The sequence below is a fragment of the Lemur catta genome, chromosome 7 (assembly GCF_020740605.2).
Source record: "Lemur catta isolate mLemCat1 chromosome 7, mLemCat1.pri, whole genome shotgun sequence".
In the NCBI taxonomy this organism is placed as follows: Eukaryota; Metazoa; Chordata; class Mammalia; order Primates; family Lemuridae; genus Lemur; species Lemur catta.
In genome coordinates this window covers 28,930,358-28,946,451 of record NC_059134.1, presented here as the reverse complement: position 1 = coordinate 28,946,451, position 16,094 = coordinate 28,930,358, and the positions used below count along the sequence as shown (strand labels likewise).

At 36.3% G+C, this 16,094-nt stretch overlaps 1 protein-coding gene across 2 annotated transcripts in view; it reads left to right on the top strand.

Moving 5' to 3' along the window:
• ZC3H12C (zinc finger CCCH-type containing 12C) overlaps nucleotides 1–14,252 on the top strand; it is a 74,477-nt gene extending 60,225 nt beyond the window's left edge. For both annotated transcript variants that reach the window (XM_045556650.1, XM_045556651.1), the window contains exons 4-6: nucleotides 3,020–3,254; nucleotides 6,133–6,239; nucleotides 6,897–14,252. In XM_045556650.1, the coding sequence (XP_045412606.1) occupies nucleotides 3,020–3,254; nucleotides 6,133–6,239; nucleotides 6,897–8,293 (1,739 nt within the window). In that variant the 3' untranslated portion in view covers nucleotides 8,294–14,252. The remainder of the gene's footprint in view (nucleotides 1–3,019; nucleotides 3,255–6,132; nucleotides 6,240–6,896) is intronic.
• The last annotated feature ends 1,842 nt before the right edge of the window (nucleotides 14,253–16,094 follow it).

The following is a 16,094-nucleotide window of genomic DNA, read 5'->3' as shown; positions in this document are numbered from 1 at the left end:
CAACCTGTCAAGAAAACAATTGGTCTTAAAATGTTAATACTCTTGGATCTACTGGTTCCTCTTCTAGGAATAGTCCCAAGAAAATGAGCAGAAATATAGGTGAATATTTTTGACCAGAGATGTTTAGTGCAATCCTTGTTATTTAAAATAGAAAAAAAATGGAAACAAAGTGTACATTCATTAGAAGAATGGTTCAGTAAATCAGGATGTATTGATATGATAAATATGCTTTAAACTATTTATGCAGAATTTTTAATTATCTGAGAAAATGCTCTTTTACATAAAAGACAGGTTTTATTATTGTGTGTGTATATACACACACATAGACATGCATATATATTATATATGTTTTATATATATTATGTATATATGAGATATATATATCTCAACAATGGAAAGAACAAAATACACAGAAAATGACTAGAAGGGAATATGCCAGAATGTTAATAGTAATTGCCTCTGAGTTGTGGCTTTATGAGGTCTTTATTTCTCCCTTCTTCTTAGTACTTTTTCTGTTCTAATTTTCTGCAGGGAACTTACAATACTTTGATAATTGTAGGGGAGATAAAGTAAATGAAAAAAGATAAAACAGTATTTAAGCATGTAAAGGACTTGAAAGCTTCTTATGCATGACAGGAATACGAGAGCAAGAATAAGGAAAAGTGATAATACTCAGTATGACGTGTGGCTGAGTTTAGTTTATTTTGTCTCCGTATGCAGTTTATTTTGTAAAATGCCAGAACTAACGTCAGAGGGCTTTAGGTGATATTGCCCCAGGGTAATAATTCTCTTGACTAAAACTCTCAACCAGATGATACCTGGTAAATTGAATAGTCCAGTACTCCTTCACTGCACCAAAAAAGAAACTTGATAAGAAATATTTTAAAGTCGTCAGTGCCATAGATTCAGACTAATGCTTTTGCCAGTCTTCCATTTATTTAGCAAATTTTAATAAGCACTAGCTATGTATCAAGTTATCAAGTACTGTGCTAAGAACTAGAGATTCAGTTAATTTGCTCGTTTTACTGCACCCATTATTTATTTAAGTTAGGATTATTTATATGTCACCCTAACTGGTGTCCTTTCAACTTCATTAGCTGTTAAAAAAATGCAAATTAAGCAAGATGATGATGACTGTTAGGCCACCACACTTAATCCACCTGTCACTTTGTAGAGAATCAAGGCATAGCATATATGAGCAAACACCCTCACAAATAATAAAGTACCATAGATTATTCATGAATAAACTGGAAGACTCCAGAGTGTTTATCTTTTAGCAGTTCATTTATTCATTCCATAGACATCTACCGACGTGCCTCAGGGGCTGGGTGCTGATGGATATGAAGACAAATGACACAGGATGCCTGACCCCACAATGTTTATCAGGGATGCACACAAAATTATGACAAAGCCTATAATAGAGATTAGGGTTTTGATTTTGTATTGGTTTTCTCTGATTTTTAAAAGAGATCAGTAATTACATTTATGAAACAAAATTAAAGAGCACAATAAGTGGTAAAATGGTAGGAATAGATAACTTTTTGAGAGTTGTTTATTGAGAGCTTGCAGGCACTGTGCTAAGTGCTTTTTTACTGGCTAACCCAGTTATTTCTCATAGCCTATCAACTACATTTGAGGACTCGAAGAAACAGGCTCAACAGATTATGATTACCAGATGTGGAAAGTGGCAGAACCTGATATTTATCCATGATTTGCTGATTCTAACACCCACATTTCTTCCATTCATGCTCTGTTGCTTTTCTAAACCACTGTTCTGCTCCTAAGGGCCTCCTTTGTCAGGAGCATCATCAGTCCGTATGCTAGGAGTTGAGCTGAGCCACATAACTCTCCCATTCCCTCTTCCTGCACACCCAGCTCATACTTCTGCTCTGCCAGTTACAGCCCTTGCTCACCTAGCTTACATGTTTGTCCAATGCAGTAAGACTGAGGCCTCTTTGAGGAAAGGTCATTCTTAATCTTGGTGGCTCCTGAGCCCTAGCACAATACATACCACAGAGGAGGCATATAGTAATTGTCTGTTGAAGAATGGATTGAAAAAAAAATATTAGTAACTCTAGTTAGTAAGCACTGAGAAGTAGTGAGGTTTTTAAAAAAAAAATCATGACATCTGTAGGTAGCTGGCACTGTATGCCAGAATTTACAATGGTGGAAAAATAGAGGATGGAGGAGCAAAAGTAGGAGGAAGGAATGCTCTAAAGAGAATTTTTATCATTAATCAAAATACGAACTCTAGCACCTTTTTTTAAACCACAAAGCAAGTCAGAGTTACAAAGTGCTGTAAGAGTATGCCCACCAAAGACAAAAATGAGCACTCTACCTATCCTTTGTCTATCTACGGCTGTTGTCTCCACGTAATGACCTCTGGTCTCTTGCTCAGTCCGACCCCACAAGCGTGCTGGTGTTTGTTACCACGTGCTTCGCAGGTATAGTAGCCACATCCATAACACCACTCGGACCTCACTGCCTCCGTTTTCTTTGTACTTTCTGCATTTGAAGATTTTTCCCTTTGCTACCTTGACTACTTCTTTTCACACTCTCCCACCATCACATCCACTAGGTAGAAAAAAATAACTACAAAACCCACAAACCAACTTGGGAGGAAAAATTCTGTTGCTCACTCCTGAGCCCCACACAGCTGCTTTGTTAGAATGGCATTGTTGTAGGAGCGTGGAAGACACTGTGTTCATCTGGTCATTCTGGTGGCTCCAGCTCTTAAGCAAAAGCTCCATTTAATGAAAATCAGAATTTGCTCAGTCATGTTTGTTTTATTCTGTTTATGTTTTTTAACTATTTTTAAATCCTTTATTATTGAAATTCCTGTAGAGAAAATGTTATTAGGAGTTATAAATTATGCACATTTATAAACCGTAAATCATAATCCCTGATTAAATGATTACATATATCCAGTTCACGTTATAAAAGGTCACATTGTATGAAAGTTGTCATATGTGTTAGGTATGCATTTATTTCTGAAATTCTACCCTTATTATTCTTTCAGATCAAGAAATTTTACGTAAATTAGAGAAGGAGAAAATCCTGGTGTTCACGCCATCCCGGCGAGTCCAGGGCAGGCGAGTGGTGTGCTATGACGACAGGTTCATCGTGAAGCTGGCTTTTGAGTCAGATGGCATAATTGTGTCCAATGATAACTACAGGGATTTGGCCAATGAAAAACCAGAATGGAAGAAGTTCATAGATGAACGATTATTAATGTATTCATTTGTTAATGACAAGTAAGTAAAACCATTTACTTGCCAGTGATACTGCTTCCCTGAAAAGGTTAACTATCTCTGGCGGCTGCTACAGAATCCTTCTGTTTTTGCCACTGACCAGACCTAAGACAGGTTTTTTTCCAACAACTGATTTCCCCACTAATTTTCAATGAGAGTCAGAAAAACTGTAGAATGGTGCTACAGGAGGCCCTATGTGAGTGGCAGACCCCCTGCCCTTCCCTGTAAGTCGCTAGCAGGGCACCCAAGGAAGAAGATGTCTTCAAGACTCTTTCCAAGGAACCTATGTTAACTGAAAGAGGGAGAATTCCCATCTTCACCCTCAAAAAACTGCCTTTCAAAATCAATTTAGAGCATTGATAACTTACTAAATACAGTGATGTGTCACTTAACGACAGGGTAAGTTCGAGAAATGCATCCTTAGGCAGTTTTGTTGTTGTGTGAACATCATAGGGTGCACTCACACAAACCTGCATGGTCCAGCCTACTGCACATCTAGTCCATGTGGTATGGCCTATTGCTCCTCGGCTACAAACCTGTGCAGCATGTTACTATAATGACGGATGTAGGCAATTGTAATACACTGGTGAGTATTTGTGTATCTGAACATATCTAAACATTGACAAGGTACAGTAAAAATACACATAAAAGGTAAAAAATGGTACTCCTGTCTAGGGTACCTACCATGAATGGAGCTTGTAGGAATGGAAGTTGCTCTGGGTGTCAGCAAGTGAGTGGTGATTAAATGTGAAGGCCTAAGACATTACTGTACACTGCTGTAGAAACAGTGTGTAATTTTATGTGCTAGACTTTATAAGATTGCCAGTGCAGTAGGTTTGTTTACACTAGTATCACCATAAACACGAGTAATGTGTTGTACTGTGACATTACTAGCAGTTTTTCAGCTCTGTTATAATCTCCATGACCAAAATGATGTTATGCAGCACATGACTGTACATGATTTTTTTAAAGTTGTTATACCAGTGTAAGACTAGTCATGATCGGAGTCTGCAGGTTCATGAATGAACAAATGACATGAGCAAGCATGTCTCATGAGAAGTAAAGTCATTTATAAATATGTAGGAAAAGTTCACCTGTTGCTAATCAAAAATGCAAACTAAATCTAAAATGAATATATTTTCTTACCCATTTAATTCACAAAAACATTTTCGTGTTATGCTATTAAAGATGCATCTGAACTGATAAACAATTTGGCACAGGTTAGCAGAAGCCTCAAAAACGTGTACTCTGTCAACCCAATAATCTTATTTCTTGGAATATATAATGAGGAATAAAGAAAGACCAGATATGTTCATTTCCGTATTATTTATAATTGCAAGAATTCAAAGGCAACTAAATGTACAATAGAGAAATCAATCTAAGTGTGCTACATCTCCTATTGGAATATTATTAAACTGTTCAGAATTATTATTATGAAAACTGTTAAATATGGAAAAATATTTTGATGTTAAAAAGACAAAGCATAGGCCGGGCGCGGTGGCTCACGCCTATAATCCTAGCACTCTGGGAGGCCGAGGCGGGCGGATTGTTTAAGCTCAGGAGTTCGAGACCAGCCTGAGCAAGAGTGAGACCCCATCTCTACTAAAAATAGAAAGAAATTATATGGACAGCTAAAAATATATATAAAAAAAAAATTAGCCAGGCATGGTGGTGCATGCCTGTAGTCCCAGCTACTCGGGAGGCTGAGGCAGGAGGATCACTTGAGCCCAGGGGTTTGAGGTTGCTGTGAGCTAGGCTGATGCCACGGCACTCACTCTAGCCCGGGGAACAGAGTGAGACTCTGTCTCAAAAAAAAAAAAAGACAAAGCATAAAATTATATTTTTGTTTGATTAAAGCCATGTAAAATGGTGTGTACATATGGAAAATGACTTAAAGCCAACACAGACACAGAAAATAATTGTTTTAAGATTGGGAGATTAAGTGACTTTGTCTTCTATTTATTAATGGTTAATGTTGCCATATTTTTATAATAATAAACACTGTATTTGCAAAATGTTACTACTCGGCCATCTTGACACTCCTGTTAGAGTTCATACATTATTTCTATTATTCATGTTTTATAGGTAAATACTTGGGTTTATTTCAAATTCAAACAGTAATATAACAAGCAGTAGAATTCTTCAGTCATAACTTCTTTTCATTATGCATGCCATAAATTCTTTTTTCCTCCACTGAACAGTCAATCCTAAATGATAAGTTTACTTCCTTAAGACTTTTTCTATCTCAGCTGAGAAGCACATAAGTACAATGGGAAGAGAATAGACTTTGGAGTCAGACATAATTGAATCTTGACTGCGACTTGTGATGTTAGATAAAAATTGCTGAATGCATCTGAACCTAAATTAGAAAAGTTTATTAATCTGTAAAATGGAGCTAATGCTTCATGGGATTATTGTTAGGACAGAAGGAAATATAGTGTGCGTAAAGTGTCTGGCACAATGAGTGTTCGGGAAGTCTTTGTCTTCCCATAGCATTCCTCCACCTCTCCCTCCTAGTGCTCCCACTACTCACAAGACCCATGTTTATAAAGCTCTCCTAAAATGTCACTGCAATAGTTTTCTAAAATCCTTGCAAAAATCCCAAGACTGAGAGGAAGGAAGAATTAATTAGAACATGCTAGACTCAAACTTAACTTGAATTAAAACAAATACAACTTCGGCTTCAGACAGTTTAATTTTGTTTTTATTAAGGAAACCGAACTTCATGTACTGATATTTTTATTCTATAAATGTTGAATGAAAACACTTGGATTAAAATTTCAAAAAACTGCCTTAGAGTAAATAAATCTTTGTACTCTGTTTTTAGAATTAAATGACTGACCTCCTGCTTAGGTGTCATTTTTTATTATCTCTCTGACAGGTTCATGCCTCCTGACGACCCTCTTGGCAGACATGGCCCCAGTCTGGATAATTTTCTGAGGAAGAAACCTATTGTTCCTGAACACAAAAAGCAGCCTTGTCCATATGGTAACTTTCTTTGTGAATATTTAGTATATGCCTTTAGAACACAATATATTATTAAACTTTTGTTAATAAAAATGAACATTTATAATTTTGAGTGGCATGATATGTGGTTTTTTGTTTGTAATTAAATTTAAGAAAATGTCTGAGCCATGAAAAAGAATTATTTTTACCTATTTTGGTTCAAAACAAATGCATTTCCCTGGATTAAAACATAGTTCAAAAAACACAGTTAATTCTACATGAAGAATTTGGAATTCTTCCATCTAGATATAAATCTGATGAGCATGGTTTTATCATATGACAACAGTACGTGTTGCTCTTCAAAACAAAATTTCCTACCCGATTATTAAGTCCTACTGGAAGGGAAGAGGCAAGTATGAATTGAAAATATGGGGTATTAGCCAAAAACTCTAGCAGTGGTTATTAATCATTTGGCCGACTTTCTTGCTGCACTTGACAGTAAGGAAGTAAGTAGACTGAGAAGTAACATTTCTCAAGAGTAAAGAACAGATTAATGCTAGCATATCTCCCATTTCTGCCTTTCTTTCTTTCACCAGTTACAAGAATAGTGCCAAACTGAATGTTTTTTTTTTTTTTTTTTTTTTTTTTTTTAGAATCTGATGGTATATTCCTTTACCTAATTAATTTTACTTTTCATAGGAAAGAAGTGTACCTATGGACACAAGTGCAAATATTACCATCCCGAAAGGGGCAGTCAGCCTCAGCGGTCAGTGGCTGATGAACTTCGTGCCATGTCTAGAAATACAGCAGCCAAAACTGCAAATGAAGGAGGACTGGTGAAAAGCAACAGTGTTCCTTGTAGCTCTAAGGCTGATAGCACTTCTGATGTGAAACGAGGTGCTCCAAAGAGGCAATCAGATCCAAGCATAAGGACTCAAGTCTACCAAGACCTAGAAGAAAAGCTTCCCACCAAAAACAAATTGGAAACCAGGTCTGTACCTTCCTTAGTTAGTATACCGGCTACTTCTACTGCAAAACCCCAAAGCTCTACATCTCTAAGCAATGGCCTTCCATCTGGAGTTCATTTCCCACCTCAGGATCAAAGACCACAGGGACAATATCCTCCAATGATGATGGCAACCAAAAATCATGGAACGCCAATGCCTTATGAACAGTATCCAAAATGCGACTCCCCTGTTGACATTGGATATTATTCCATGTTGAATGCATATTCAAATCTGAGTATCTCAGGCCCACGAAGTCCTGAAAGGCGTTTCTCATTAGACACAGATTATAGAATAAGTTCTGTAGCTTCTGACTGCAGCAGTGAAGGGAGCATGAGCTGCGGGAGCAGCGACTCCTATGTGGGGTACAATGACCGGTCGTATGTCAGCTCTCCCGACCCGCAGCTAGAAGAGAATCTGAAGTGTCAACACATGCACCCTCACAGCCGCCTTAATTCCCAACCTTTCCTGCAGAATTTCCACGACCCCTTAACCAGAGTGCAAAGTTACAGTCACGAAGAACCAAAGTTCCATCACAAGCCTCCTCTTCCGCACTTGGCGATGCATCTGCAGCACCCCGCTGTGGGCGCCCGGTCCAGCTGTCCCGGTGATTACCCCTCTCCCCCGAGTTCGGCACACTCTAAGGCACCACACCTAGGCAGGTCCCTAGTGGCCACCAGAATAGATAGCATTTCTGATTCTCGCCTCTACGACAGTTCTCCTTCAAGACAGAGGAAGCTTTATTCCCGCCAGGAAGGGATGGGAAGCTGGGACAGGCCAAGTTACGGGATGGATGCGTATGGGTATCGGCAGACTTACTCCTTGCCCGATAACTCCACACAGCCGTGTTACGAGCAGTTCACCTTCCAGAGCCTACCTGAACAGCAGGAGCCGACTTGGCGGGTACCGTACTGTGGGCTGCCGCAGGATCCTCCAAGGTACCAAGATAACCGAGAAAAGATTTACATCAACCTGTGCAACATCTTCCCACCTGACCTTGTGAGAATTGTCATGAAAAGGAATCCTCACATGACGGACGCCCAGCAGCTCGCTGCAGCCATTTTAGTGGAGAAATCACAGCTGGGTTATTGAAAGATGATGCATCTTTGTGGTGTTTAGTAGTTTTTTGTTCAGCTCAAATGCTGAGGGAGGTTTGCTACAATAGCACATGTGATCTCCTTCTCAGCAAGGAGGTTATATAGTATCCATTTATGTGAAATACTGTATCATGGAATCTGTATGTATAGCCCCACATGGTGGAAGTATCACGAGATTGCTTTACATTTAAACTTTTTTTTAACATTTCCTTTTTAAAGCTATATCCTTGGCTGGAAATTTTTCCAGTTTGATTTAATAGATGTATCTGTGATCTTTGATAATAATCTTTGGTGCATCAGGGGTTTATATGCAGCACTTTTTATCCTTGTTTCATGTTTTATTAACTTGGTGTTTGTCTATCAATTGCAAGCAATTACAGTACCTTCAAAATGTGGAGCATTTGACTAGACCTAGCAAACTATTTTTTCAAGCCAAGCTTAATTAGACTCTTTTACAGCTTTTTAAGTTATTTTTATTTGGGGAAGGTGGGCTTCTTTGTGCTATAATCATTATTTATAGAAACAAAGATATACTACAGCACTGACTTTATATTTTAAATAAAATGTAAGTTACCAGTTTATGTTGAAATGGGTAACGGTATATATTAGAATGATTTGCAGTATGGCACTTTTCATTGTGTTATTTTTGTTTGGATTTTTTTCTGTTAAGAAATTAGTTAATTTAATATGGTCGATATAAAAGAAAGCAGATGCAATCAATGGAAAAATTGTTTCCATTTTTTTTTTTTTATGTATAAGGCAAAAGCCGTAACTACTACAGTTTGCAGTTTTGTTATCCAGCTATGATGTGCTTCTAGACAGCAAAAATGGAATTGAATTCCTAGATTTCCATTAACCTGTATTTTTAATATATCTGTCTTTTTGTTTTGGGGCACAATACTGGATAAAATAACCCTTTCACAGTACTTGCCTGATTTTAATGAATCTAATTATTCTCAATGCAACTTTTATATTTAATAGACTCTTATAGCTTTCCTGCTGTTTATCAAGGCTGGCCTGAGATGGTTTTGTGTTGAGCATATGCAACATTTATTGATACTGCACTATAAAAATGGTGATGGAGGAGTTGTGAGTGGTAACTTAAAATTTTTGTAAGATATTGTATATTTTCCATTTTCCTGAAGGTAGTTTTTTTTTGGGGGGGGGCCTGTTATATTATTAAGGCCAGATTCTTGCCACAAATAGTGTAGTTTTAGATACAGACTAAAGTCTGTTCTAGTATTAGTAAGGGATATTTCTGGTTTCAAAGTCATGGGTTTTGCTAGCTACAAATACATTTCTGCAGATTAGAAGACAGATTTTGCAGTCAGTGGCAGACACTTGTGTGATTGACAGAACTTGACTGTTGCCTCCAGATTTTGGGTTTTACTCAGTGTAATGGACACATTCAGATCTGTTTCTGTAGTCTGCCTAGATGCCCTGGTTATTCTGATTATTCTACATGCTACAGTTTGAAGTAAAGCCCTGAAAAACCAGAAAGTACCTTTTACTGTTGATACAAATTGTATCTTTTTAACTATAAGAACTATTTTGATTTGTAGATCTAGTTAAAACACAAGTGTGTAACTCTGATTAGACTTTTGGGCAACATTTTATCCCTTATTTAAATACAGATTTTTAAAGTAAAATTGAGGTCTAGAATAGGTTAGAAAATAAAAGTAACAATTTAGGCAAATAAAAGTGTCTGTCTTAGTTTTATATAATATATTAAAACATATTAAATAAGTTTATTGGCATTTTCTTTCTCCTAAAACTTATCTAGTGTGAACTTAACTTAAAATAAAGGTAAAATGCTGCCTGAAAATAATGTCCAAGCACCTTTGACTAGGATAACATTTTCACTACTTGTGTGACACTGTGTGTTGCATGAAGTAGGATTTGGGTATACAGTAAATGCTTCTAAAAGGCATTGTGCATATTGACATATCCAATAATCTGAACCGTGTTCAGCAAACTTAATTCAGGAGAGTGGTGTTCTACACAATTATTGCTGTTGTGTTTGAAATGACTGTGGTACTCATCTGCACCCAGAAATATTACAGATGATGCCTCACAAACCATTCTGAGTGGTGCCTGAGAGCAACCCTACTCACTTGTGAAATTGTTCTCCTTGATTTTGTTGGTCACTATTTATAGAACAAGTTTAAATGTAGAGGCTAACCCAGTGCCAAAAATAAGATTACAAATGTGTAATACCTCTTACTTTAGTTATGTTCTAAGACTTTTTTAGTATGAAATCACTTTTAAATTATACATGTAGGTTTTGCTTCCATTTTCTTCACTTTAGCATTTTAAGTATTTGAAGGTCTGCCAAACTTTACTAAATTTATTTAAATGAAATCTTAGGTGAAATGTATATGACACTTTTAATTTGACCTTCTAGTGTTTTTAGCTGATTATTTGTCATTTTTTTATGGATTTTAAACTATGGGAAAATAGTGTAGCCAGCTGCCACCTATCCTGAAGTGAATAGCTCTGAACTACCCACACTGAAATCCTTCAGTATGACTAATTATGAGTTTTTAAAAAATAAGAGTTTTCTTATGTCAAGAGGACAATTTGTCCCCTTTGTTTTGAAGCACCGATGTTGCTTCCAGAGCTTAAGAATGAGATAATTGGCAGACAAATTCAGCATTTGTACAGCAAATTCGTATTTATCTAAAGCAATAAATAAAAGGAATCCAGCATTAAATTAAATCCATAACCCATAACAAACCTTGATTTTAGCCAAAAATGTCTCCCTAATCAGAATCTTTTACCAGACTTGCTAATAAATAGCCAAAAAGAGGTGTGTTAATAAGTGAAATTGCCAGATGTGGTCAACTGATAGACAAAAAAGGATTCAGACTGTAATATTTTGCCCCTGAATAATTGACAGTTGACTGTACTTTTACACAGTAATTAGCCAGTCTGTTGTCTCTGTGTCTTAGTCCAGAGGGAATAGTACCCAACTGGCCAAATCCTGGCCCTTAGCATTTCTTCCTTTATTGCATGTGATCCAGCTGTTTTCAGTCTCGTTTTTATGATCTCTTTATCCTGATAGAGTTTGTCATTGACCTAAACATTTGGAAGAAACACACACCAGTATAAAATATTTGATACTGGTGGAAACTTGAACTTTGTGTTTTTATGAAAATTCATTTATGAGAATATGTAATATAACTAAAAAGAGTATTTTATATATATATATATATATATATATATATATACACACACACATGTGCATATTTGTTATGAGGTATTAAAAATGGGGGAGGGGGTGATTTTGATGGCTAACTTTTCCCTGATTGAACTATGTTTCTTTGAGTTGTAGATGACCAAGTCGGGGGCCTGGATGGCCAATAATATTTAGAACTACTTGAATGGAAAGCAATCCTTCACTGGTTTTATTCTTGGTATTTTTAAAGAATTATTTTGATAATTTTAATAGAATGTGTAATTTTAAAATACACAAAAAACTTAAGGTAGTATTGATTATAAAAATAATTATTTAACATGTCTTTTATGGATGTATCTATATGTATATAGACAGTAATATATTTATAAAACAAATATACTTTATGTTATAGCTGTTCATGACAGGTGGGAGGATGGGGTGGTGTGTGTGTGTGTGTGTGTGTGTGTGTGTGTGTGTGTTTGTGTGTGTGTGTGTTTTGAAAACAAACTGTTTCCCCTCTGATTTAATGGTATTTACTCTAAAGTATATTTGGTTTTCATTATCCTTTTTTCTATCTAACTACCTTATTCAAAATAAGATGTACAGTTTTATGGCCATTCTTTTGAGGTTTGGCTGATCCATTTTATTATTGTCTAACTCCTGGAGAATTCCTGAGTGACCCCAAATCAAACAGGTTATGGCTACAGATAACGCTTCTGTTCCAAGTATATTAAAGATAAAAACTCAGCCAAAATGTTAAGTTTCCAAGTTATACACCAACAAATAAAATGGAGTATTAAAAAAATGTATTTCACACATTCATGAGAATAACAGAAAGCAGAGTGTTAATAAAAGAAACAAAACACACATTATTATAGATCCATTTAGGACAATCCCCTAGGGTGGGGATTGACAGACTTTTTCTGTGAAGGATCAGAGAGTACATAATTCAGGCTTTGAGAATCATGTGGTCTTAAAAACCACTTACCTCTGCCTCTGTAGCATAAAAGCAGCCACAGATAATATGTAAATGAACCAATATGGCTGTGATCCAGTAAAACTTTATTTACAGAAACAGACAGTGGGCCAGATTTGGCCTGTGGGCCATGGTTTTCTGATCCCTGCCCTAGAGATTGGAAAATGGGCATTTTAAGTAGTAAATCTTGCTGTATGTTAATAGAAGAAATAATAACTATTTCAGTTGACATTCAAAGAAAATTTAATAGTTATTGATATCCTTCAAAAGAGGATTGTGAGACGGTCATACTAAAGCATCTTAATTCATTTATGCCTGTTTACCTGGTGACACTCATTAGAGATATTTCTTATGTTTGACCACCCAAAAAAAAATCATTCTGTAAAAAGATGTTTTAATAAATACTGAAATATTTTCATGAACTTTTCATTTCTATTGATAAATGGGAATCCCTTACTGACCTTTTGCTTTTTCATGGCCTCATGAACCAAAAAATCTGTTGTATTTTGAAAATTGGCATGTTGTTAAGTACAAAAATTTTAAAGACTGCATTTATCAGTTACATTTTTCTGTTGGTTTGGCTTCTAATAAATGATAGATCTGCCCTCTTAAAAAATGGTTTTAAAGAAGGATAAATATATTGTAATTTCACATACTATAGCTTTATTCTGTAAGATTAAAAATTGTGACTAGTATAATTGTAACTATAATGTAAGTGTATGTGTTACATTGTGACTCTTTATAAGAAACAAAGTGTATCCCTGCTTTCTCTGTCCAGATCTTTAGTATAGATTTTTTAGATGCCTTGGAACTGTCCGTGGTGAATGATAATCTTAATATGATCATGTGTAATTTTGAATTCATTAGAAGTACACACGGCTGAGCATGTTTATTCATGGCGGTTTATACATGGTATTACGTCAATAACGTCACTTTCATAAGAACATTAAATAGTTGTGAACCTCACTATCCACTTAAGTATTATACTGTCTTTTAAAATTGGAATACAACTCTAGTTTTAAACAATGCTTATGGTTTTAAATATTAATTTTTTCTTTAATGCTTTCTGTTATCTTGTTAATTACTCCTGTTACAGTAATACCGTTATGTATTAGAAGTGGCTTTTTCCCTAAAATCCTTAGTCTTTCAGATTTAAAAACAATTTAAGGTTTTGACCATTTGGCAGTAGGAAATATCTGTGCATGTTTCCATTTAGTTTTATGAAATCTGTAAAGTTTCACTCCTTAAACCATGTACCAAATTTGCCAATTTTCTGTCTAACTATTTCAGGTGAATAACAAAATGTTGTCCATTAAAAGCTTTTGCCACCTTTCCTAAAGCAGGTATGTCCCAAGGGAAAAAGACATTAAAGAGCAATGGTTTGTTTTTATAAAGAATATGTTTCAGGTTTCCTTCCATTTTTTAAAATTATATATTTCCTATCTAATATGAAATGTCCACAAACATGCAAACTTCTGCAGAGACATAGCACTTCATTGCAAGTATGCCAGATTATTGATTTTATTTTTTTCTCCCAAGCCATAATTATATGGTGATAGTAGAATTTCTGATTTGATCCTGCAAACTTTTCTTACAGGAAAAGTAAGGCAAAGAATACGTTTAGACTAACCATCTGAAAAACTGATGTGATTCTATTTATCCTCTGTCTGTTCTGTGCATTTCTGTAATGGAATTTTTATAATTCTAAAAGCAGTATTTTAGACCTACTGGAAATCCATATCAAAGCAGCTATGTGATTCTGCCACTGAGAAAAAAAAATTAAAAAATTCTTTTTTCTTATGATGGTTTGTTTTTGTTTCATGAAGAAATTGACCTCATATGGCAGCATAGATGCTAAATAAGTAAAGGCATCATCCTTCTCTAGTTGCCTGCATTCGGTGGTTGATAACATTAGGAGCACTGGGTAGGATAAGCGCATGTTCAGTGTCAATGTGTGAGAACCATATTTATGCCTGAATTAAATGTCAAAGACAACATGTCATAACTTAAGACATGATGAGAGTGGTTTTTTCCTAATCTGTCATTAAGCCATTAAGGTGTTTGTTTCTGGTGGTTTTGAAGTATCAGCAGGTGTCTCGCTAAGACACAGCGATGGTTGACAGGAACCTCATCCAGTGAGTTGATAAAAAGTGCTAGATGGCATGGGTGTCCTCTTTCTTGATTATGAGGGCTGCCCGATGATTTAAAAGTGTTGAAAAGGCTCGTCTTGGTGGGATGGTATGTACTAGGATTGTGCCCTAACTCTGAGCACTGATGAGAGTGACACCCCGACAGGTGCTGGGGTACAGAGAAAGAGGATTGGCACATCGCCCTTCAAAGTTCACCTTCTTGTAGTCAGGCTGGAATCTACAGGGCAACATAGTCAATGGGAATAAGGATTTTTTTTTTTAAATAGATTGAACAGATCTTAATGAACAGAAATGGAAATTTTTACCCCTTTGATAATTGAGGCTAAAAACTTGGATCACTGTGGGGAAGTGTTCTGCTTCTGAGAAATACCTGCCCAGATTGGAAGAGATTGCAGACAGCTGTCAGGTACTCAAGGGTTGTGTTTGAATCCCAGTCCTGCACCTATTACTGTGGTAACTGTGTACACATGTATATGACACACAATATGTAGAATCTGGGCAAATCTTTCAGAGTCTTTTTCAAATGTAGTTGTGAAATGGTGTGAGTGACCATCTCACAGGCTTATTGTCACCAAGTACGACAGTGATGGTGATGGTGGGCATGAGTCTAATTCAAGGACAGATGCAAATAAACACAATGCTACATACACCCCATTCTTGCTGCAGTAAAACAGGAATCTTTGCTTTGTCCCTTCTGTTCTAGAAAGCAGTGTCTTCCTGACCCAATTGTTCTCATAATTTCCTGTCAGCAGAAATACTCCATTTCAGATGCGGTCACAGTATTGAAATGTTCTCATGGTCTTCATGATTTAGCGTATTCATGTTCTGTGTCAGAGTATAACAAGCCACTTTATTTCAGAGAGCAGCTTTTCCTCCTACATTGCTTTTTAGACCTTTGCTTTTCTTCTTATTTTTCCCTAAAACTGCTATTCACCATTGTCAGGTATTCTTTTTTTTTTTTTCCACTTAATTATCTTAAGCTGTTTAACTGGGATTTAGACTGTTCTGGCCTGTCAGCAGATTTGATTATTGGCATTGCGTTGCTGGCAGAGGACTCGGCAGGAGGAGGAAGGGGCTGCCCAGGAGCTTCTGCAGGCAGTGCTGAGAGCCCCGGAGAGGTTAGGCCGCCATGGTAACTGAAGCTAGGGCCTCGTTTCTCCTCCACCCAACACCATTGGCCAAAAAGAAACGGTTAATACACAGTGATGAATTAAGTAATGTTTGGGAAGGGAAGAGTTGTAAAAAGCAACTGTAATGGTGAACTGGTCAAAACGACAATGCCTCTCGTTAGTGGACTGCATGTACTTGTTAGCGTTTGTACCTCAGCCTCTGCTGCCATTTTAGAGTTCATGGTTTTCACTTTTCTTTTTAAAGGTTTAAAAGGATTTTTTTAATTTTTTAAAAAACATTTTAAAAGTTTCCTTTTTTGAGATTTTAAAGATAACCTTTTAAAAAATGTATTCCTCTATAGGTACAGTCATCACCCTTGGGT